Source organism: Sinocyclocheilus grahami, unplaced genomic scaffold (genome assembly GCF_001515645.1).
Source record: "Sinocyclocheilus grahami isolate Dianchi unplaced genomic scaffold, SAMN03320097.WGS_v1.1 scaffold82.1, whole genome shotgun sequence".
NCBI lineage: Eukaryota > Metazoa > Chordata > Actinopteri > Cypriniformes > Cyprinidae > Sinocyclocheilus > Sinocyclocheilus grahami.
The window spans coordinates 1248576-1256266 of NW_015505261.1; the positions used below are offsets into that span (position 1 = coordinate 1248576).

The 7691-nt window shown below is 38.6% G+C and overlaps 1 protein-coding gene across 2 annotated transcripts; it reads right to left on the reverse strand.

Moving 5' to 3' along the window:
* Positions 1 to 2151: 2151 nt before the first annotated feature.
* On the reverse strand, positions 2152 to 4700 carry LOC107586479 (epithelial cell adhesion molecule-like). 2 transcript variants are annotated; one of them, XM_016273853.1, is made up of 10 exons: positions 4565 to 4700; positions 4364 to 4438; positions 3997 to 4098; positions 3480 to 3738; positions 3280 to 3345; positions 3110 to 3173; positions 2927 to 3025; positions 2646 to 2843; positions 2525 to 2569; positions 2152 to 2426 (listed from the first exon to the last, which is right to left on the reverse strand). In XM_016273853.1, exons 2-10 carry the CDS (start codon positions 4419 to 4421, stop codon positions 2400 to 2402), a joined length of 918 nt encoding a protein of 305 aa, XP_016129339.1. In that variant the 5' UTR covers positions 4422 to 4438; positions 4565 to 4700; the 3' UTR covers positions 2152 to 2399. The 2 variants fall into 2 exon arrangements, with proteins under 2 accessions (XP_016129339.1, XP_016129338.1); XM_016273852.1 differs by having other exon boundaries at positions 4364 to 4700.
* Between the last annotated feature and the right edge of the window lie 2991 nt (positions 4701 to 7691).

Sequence of the window (7691 nt, forward strand, 5' to 3'; positions counted from 1 at the left end):
GCAGTTTACCTGTAATACATATACTTCTCATCAATTCAACACAGCTACAGTTCACCGAATTATGACTGCGTATGCCATGTAATATCATTTATTCAACAATAAGAGACCGGGGGGGAATGTACAGGATGTGACTGATTGTTTGGTTTCTTGTCATCAGTGTTCTGATGATGCAAACTCATTTTAGATATTACACAAATGACTGTTTTGTTGTATTGCCTCGGTTGCTTACACTTATGGATATTTCCCCAATAATCCACTGAAATTAAAAACCGGATATTCTCCACGTCACAACCTCCCATTTGGCAAGAGGTTTTTTTATAGGAACATTTCCGCTGGGTGCTAGCAGACTGCCTCACATCATTACACTGATTCAAATCCGTCGGTATGTTACTTGGAACCATTCGCACTTTAAATCATATCGTAGCCTAACAACTTTAGTCATCCTCTACGTTCTGTGTTTACCAGCCCTGACTCATATTATTATTACAGCAGGAATGCCGAGTATCTAGTGATAACTACATAAACACCTGAAATATGAAAACTTCTTAAGATGATGACTTATATACTCTAAAGCCAAAGATGTAACAAAACCTTAACAGCATTGACTTGTTTAAAAGGAATTGCGTGATTTTTAGTGTACTGCTATTAAATTAATTTTAAACACTGTTGACAGTGTGAACCGAAACAGGTGAGGGTGAACCATCCTCGTGAAAATGTCCCTCCTTACTGTGACCCACACTCATCTGATAGGCTTTGTCATTTAATCCCTCCTTTTCTGCCATGGAAACACAGAGACCGAGTCTGTGTGACTTCCAACTCAGGTGTGAGTGCGGATGGGGGAGGGTAACATGTGACCCACCCAAGCCTGTCTCAAGTAGTCTGAGAAACAAACAAACGCTTGAGGCTCTTCTGGGAAATATACTGGGGGACTAGATGAAAAGGCAAAGAACTCGAGGCAAGGAAGTGCCAGCCAAGCTATTGTTTGGAGATTTCTCTTGAAAAAAGAAGTCGGATTTAATTTAGACTTATGCCACTTTATGCCACAAAAGCTCATAAGATTTCAGAATGTCACACAAAATGAATGCAGCAACATCTTTGGCAGAGTGTTTGCTGTACACATTGTAACGTGTGCCATTAGCAAGTGTGGGAAAGCTTTTCTATACTAATCTGTTGGTCATTCGTTTATGTACCTGTTAAAACCGGACAAACTCTTCAACCAAAACAGAATTGGAGTAAACACAGCTTCCTGGTTCATGGGGAGACTCGAGTTGCAGTCTTTGTTAGTCAGACCTTTGCACAGGTCATACCACAATGATATAGGAACTTTGTTGCCCGAAACTTGAGGAACAGGTCTGACCTGTATTTCAAACAGCTGAGTGCACGGCTCTCTCATGGGTTTAATTATTAGTCTTTCTGTGCACTTGAATGGTCAGCAGCTTTGAGTTAATAAACAGCCTTTTTTGTTTTACATTTTGAAAGAAAAAAAAAAAGTATTGTACAAATACACAGGTTTTAGGGGTCTATTATTAGACCATACAGGCCCTGTATCATTTAATTAAAATACATGCTTATGTAAAAAAACATAAGGTGGATAATGCACGTCACCATTTGTAACTCACATTACCCAAAGCTTCTGCTATTAACTGTACAAAACCAGTATGTTATGCTGCTTGATAACACACACTGGCATGTTATGTTAGTCATAATCATACCAGTTTTTAGTGCAAGCAGTGGTGCCATTTACTGCATGTTTTTATTCAAGTACTTTTTTTTTTTACCTGTAGTGATAACGAATCCTCACATTCACAGAAAGTAGCTTTGCAATGCAGAAGTAAATTGTCTACTTGACACTGAATCATTTAAATTTGGACTAGTGTTCTCACACTAAAACTAGTCCCATTTAACAAAGCTTCCATCACAGACTTCAATTGTGGTGAATCTCATAAGGCAGAGAACAGGAGCAGCTCAACTGCTTGCCCTGGGCTGAAAAGGACAAAGCATGTGGTTGCAAACAAAAGCTAGGAATAGTTTTGTGCTAGGATAGTTCTTTTCTTTTAGCAACACCAATACAGCTGTATAGATAAAAATACTACCATATGCGTGGTTTATCTGCCACATGCCAGAATATAAAAAAAAAAAAAACTCATGACAAATGTTTATCAAACTAATTTTATTAAAAACTTACAAGTCACAAACTGTACAGTGTTAAAACGTTGATCCAATTGAAAATGAGCTCTTATTAAATAGCAAAGTGTAACAATTAAAAACAAACTGTAGTCGGCGTGTAACGGACACTTAATTTCTAATAAATGTCACAAGCAAATGTACAGCAGGTCTAAGTTTCAGCATGGAGCACATCCCAGTGTCAGACTCAAGTACATGAGACGTCATTAATAGCTTTAAGATATGGTCTCCATCTCTCTGGGCTGCAAGAACAGAAGGAAATGTGTTAAAACACAAAAGCTTGCCTCCTTTCGGGGGAAGAGCCACACAGTTTGGATCGTAATGAAGTAAATGAACCAACCTGTGCTTTACTGTACTGGGCCCTCTGTCGCCGTGAGAGGAAGAGCTAAAAAAAAACAACAACAGTATGACTAAAAGCACACATGAACTTAAATGAAACCCCAAAAATAAACGGCACTTACAATAACCAGAAGTCCTGCAATCACAATCAAGCTGACCACCACAATGACAGCAATGATACCACCAGTCAGCCTCTGCATTGTGAAGGTGGGCGCCTTTTCATCTACATAGTACACCAGGATGTTCTCCATGGACACCTTGGATCCCTCAACACTGACTTCAAATGGTTGAGAGTTTTGAAAGAGGGGCAGAACTTTGACCTGTGAAGACATGCATTTTTGCACACAAGTTACAAAAATATAAAAATCAGGCATAACTACTGAGAAGTCATAATGAGACTCACATCCTTCTCCATGTAGTAAGTCATGAGGGACAAGTCTGGATCACTGGACCCAATAGGCTTTTTCACATCCACAACGAGGAGACGGCCAGCTTTGTCATACTGGAAAAAGAGGAAGTGGGTTTTGATAGGCTGTGTACCACAAGCACAAAGTTAAGGGGTTGGATAACAATGGTAAATGCTTACCTGAACCTCCGACACAAATTTCTTATCCAACTTGTAACGTTCCTGTAAGGCATTTTCAATCCCACTGCAAAAAATAAATAAAATAAATTCAGAAACATCAGCAAAACAAGACGCAAGAGCTTCATATTACACATGTTCCAGCAAGACCCTAGAACTCATTTGTAACATACGTCTTCCATTTGGCAACATCGTCAGGAGCAGCCACATCTTTATGCTTCAGCTCCAGACGAACCGAACTAGAGAAGAAAACATGGCATTGTCAGAATTTACAAGTCTTGCTTCCTTCCACAAACCACAGTGCTATTCTAACCACACTTCAAGCTAGGTGTGTCAGTCAGAAGAACATCCGGTTGACAACAAGTGCACTCACCAGGTCTCCACAGGCTCACACTTGATGTTCTTGTCCCCCTTGTCACTTCTGCGCACGCCAGCACTGTTGACGCACCAGCACACTTCAGTGCCATTGCACTGGATAGCCTTGAACTTTCCATCATTCTCACAATCTGGGTCATAGATGCCATCATTGTCCACAAAGGCCGTTTCTACCGGCTTCCCACCAATCGATTTTGAGGACTTGTTGTTTCTGACGAGAAACATCTCGGCTTTCATAAGGAAGCACTTGGGAATCACTGTGGGTAGGGAGAATTGAATACGTTTACTACACTTGATAGGAAGAACAAAGCGCCTTAATCCTGCCTGGTTTGTTGTTACGAGCTAGGGAATCTGGCACTCAGCTAGGTGAGGTCGAATTACCAAAACTCCTCTAAAACCAGACTGGGAGACAAGCAAGAAAGCCAGCATACACTTTTGAAAAACTGTTTTAATAGTATTTTAGTAAGGGTGCCAAAAATTACCATTGATCAAGTAAATACAAAAGGAAAACTCACATTTTGTACAATCAATTGGTTGCTTGTATGTCTTAGTAAATTGAAGAGTGCACTGGCATGGATCTCCATCACATGTGGCCCATTTCATACTGTTACAAGAACCTGTGGGATGGGGTGGGGAGAACAACTTTGTTTTAAAACCACTAAAACTTTATTCAGTAGAGATGTTAAAGTTGAGAAGCATAACCCAGTCCAAGTAAAGCATCCCCACATAGGACTGAAACACACCCTGGATCACATTGTATTGTTTGCCTCCTAAATACCAAATTATCGACTAGGATTAAACAGTTTGTCAATTTAGTTTACTTTTAAACAACTTAAGTTTAAATATCTTGTTTTAACTTAAGTTAAAATAATTGTTACTTACATTCGGAGGCGACCACTTCCACTAACACCGCAACAAACAAGGCGACTAAAAACTTCATCTTGGTTTTAGAGAGAACTGGGGGGGGGGGAAGTATCGGCGTTATAAATCACTCCGTACGAGGAACCGATGCTTGCGTTAATCTCCAGAACCTCCGCGCAATTCAACCAGTCTTTAAACAATACAACGCTTAAGCCTTCTTACCGAAGCTTTAAGAAAAACTAGAAATCGAACCAGAAAGAGTTATTCCTCTTTTTGTTAAGTCTTGAGCTTAATCGCGAATAGATCCCGCCGATATCCTCTCTCTTCCCCGCCAAACGACTGATCTAAACGTGAAACAGGTGTCAAATTATGTATACCTGTTTGAGTAACGTTACGTCAGGTGTAAATGGGCGGAGTTAACGCTAAAACACCTCACCTATTTTTCCGCCCATGACCATGTATGGCCACTTGACGCATCGAGAGAGAACGCAAAACTTTCTATCTACATTTTGGAAATGTAAAGCACCGACAAGATTTTCGGTTGAAACTCAACATATGCAACTCCAGTACTGCCAGGTGAAACTGCAGTATTTTGCTGCAAGGTATATGACAAAGACTAGAATCTAGACTAGATTTAGGACATGACAAGTCTATATAATATTTCTATAATTTCTATAATACTACTTGCATTTCATTCATAATAGTTATTCAAAGTGTCTTATGCATAATAATAAAGAGGGAGCGAGAGAAAGAAACAAATAGTGCTTTTTAAAAATAATTTAAGAACAAAAATATTGAAGAAAATATTAAGTAAAGAAAAAGACAATACAATGCTAAAAGTCTTATTAAAGAATAAAAGCCTAATTAAAGAAAAAAACAGAACTTGTAAGACTATGTTAAAAAATTACAAGACAACCAACCGTTTTAAGGAAATACAGTAACTTAAATGTACCTTTTATCACATTTACATTTGATCATTGTTAATGCATTTTAAATGACAGGACTGGTATCTAAATCAAAATAAAATATTCTCTTCTTCAATGTGATATACAATACCCATAAAAGCTTTTAATTTACAAGTTAAAAATAAATAAATAAAAAGCTAGAAATATCATGTCTGACAATATGGGGCTTTGAACAAATGGGACCGTGTATAGACATTTGTGAAAGTGACTAACATGCCTGTTACAGTGGGGGAATATTTATTTGATCCCCTGCTGATTTTGTAAACTTGCCCACTTACAAAGAAATTAAGGGTCTGTAATTTTTATGGTAGGTTTATTTTAACGGATAGAGCCAGAATACCAACCAAAAAATCCAGAAAAAGAACACATAATATAAAGGTTAGAAATTGATTTGCATTTCAGTGAGTGAAATAAGTATTTGATCCCCAAGCAAAACATGACTTAGTACTTGGTGCAGAAACCCTTGTTGGCAAGCACAGAGGTAAGACGTTTCTTGTGGTTTGTCACCAGGTTTGCAAACATCTCAGGAGGGATTTTGATCCACTCCTCTTTACAGATCCTCTCTAAATCCTTAAGGTTTCTTGGCTGTCGTTTGGCAACTCGAAGTTTCAGCTCCCTCCACAGATTTTCTATAGGATTGAGGTCTGTAGACTGGCTAGGCCACTCCATCACCTTAATGTGCTTCTTCTTGAGCTACTCCTTTGTTGCCTTGGCGGTATGTTTCGGATCATTGTAATCCTTAAAGACTTATCCATGACCCATCTTCAGTGTTCTGGTTGAGGGAAGGAGGTACTCGTCCAAGATTTGACGGTACATGGCCCCGTTCATTTGCCACCTCAGTACGGTGAAGTCGTCCTGTACCTTTAGCAGAAAAACAGCCCCAAAGCATAATGTTTCCACCTCATGCTTGACTGTAGGGATGGTGTTCTTGGGGTCATAGTCAGCATTTCTCTCCCTCCAAACACGAGTTTGATCGAGTTAATGCCAAAGAGCACAATTTTGGTCTCATCTGACCACAGCACTTTCTCCCAAGCCTTCTCTGAATCATTTAGATGTTCTTTGGCAAATTTTAAACAGGCCTGTACATGTGCCTTCTTGAGCAGGGGGACCTTGCGAGCGCTGCAGGATTTCAGTCCATTGCGGCGTAGTGGGAGCTCCAGACCGAGGCCGATTGATGGTTGTTTTGTATTTCTTCCGTTTCCGAACAATCGCACCAACAGTTGTCTCCTTCTCACCAAGCTTCTTGCTGATGGCCTTGTAGCCCATTCCAGCCTTGTGCAGATCTACAATCCTGTCTCTGACATCCTTTGACAGCTCTTTGGTCTTGCCCATGGTGGTGGGAGAGGTTGGAATGGAAGATACAGATTGTGTGGACAGGTGTCTTATACACCTAACGAGCTGACATTAGGAGTATCTTCTTAAAGTGGCAGGACTAATCTGTGTTCCACTTGGGCACATAACCAGTCTGTGGGAGCCAGAATTCTTGCTGGTTGGTAGGGGATCAAATACTTATTTCGCAAATACATTTCTAACCTTTATATAGTGTGTTTTTTTCTGGACTTTTTGCTTGATATTCTGTTTATATCCATTAAAATAAACCTACCATAAAAATTACAGACCCTTCATTTCTTTGTAAGTGGGCAAACTTACAAAATCAGCAGGGGATCAAATAAATATTTTCCCCACTGTATGTTTTATAATTATTAGGATGTTTTATGCTTTTCAACATTTGTTTTTCCAATTTTATTTGCTGTTTGAATTATAATGTTTTGAAAATATGCTTAACATTTTGAATTAAAATGGTTAAAATGAAATGAGGGTTGGGGTGGATGATGGCATGTGACGATAATTGTTTACATTTGATTACCACAATAAATTCAAACACAACAGCTAAAATGCCCATTCCTTAATTTACATCCCTTACGAAAAATAAGTTTATTCAAGTGTGCTATTAGTATACTTCTTTTAAACCAAAAAAATAGGAAAGTATACTTTTAGTCTACTTTTTATGTACTTCTCAGAAATGGGCTTTCTGTACTTTTCAGAAAGATACTTAAAATAACATTTAAGTATACTTGACTTATAGCCTACTTAGAAAAAGTCTAAATATATTTGAGCTATACTTGCGCTAGTACACATCTTCTGTACAGAATTTCCAAAAAACACAAGTGAAGTAGAAACCGAAACAACAGATGCTTCCACATGTAATCTAAGACGATCATCAGACATAAAACAGCATCAAAACTGTGTAAAGATTATGTAATGTCGACCAATGAAGAGGTAATAATGACTGTCAAGCTTTGGGGTGTTGATCAACTTTATCTACATTTTGATTATTGTTCTGAATCCAATTCATAATTTTTTTTCAGCTTTTTGTTCAAAAT

Coding starts and splice junctions, on each gene's coding strand:
- LOC107586479 (XM_016273853.1), bottom strand. CDS start 4,421: ATGAAGTTTTTAGTCGCCTTGTTTGTTGCGGTGTTAGTGGAAGTGGTC. Junction 4,099..4,363: donor GGAAGTGGTCGCCTCCGAAT/GTAAGTAACAAT, acceptor CCCATCCCACAG/GTTCTTGTAACAGTATGAAA. Junction 2,844..2,926: donor CTTACTACATGGAGAAGGAT/GTGAGTCTCATT, acceptor ATGTCTTCACAG/GTCAAAGTTCTGCCCCTCTT.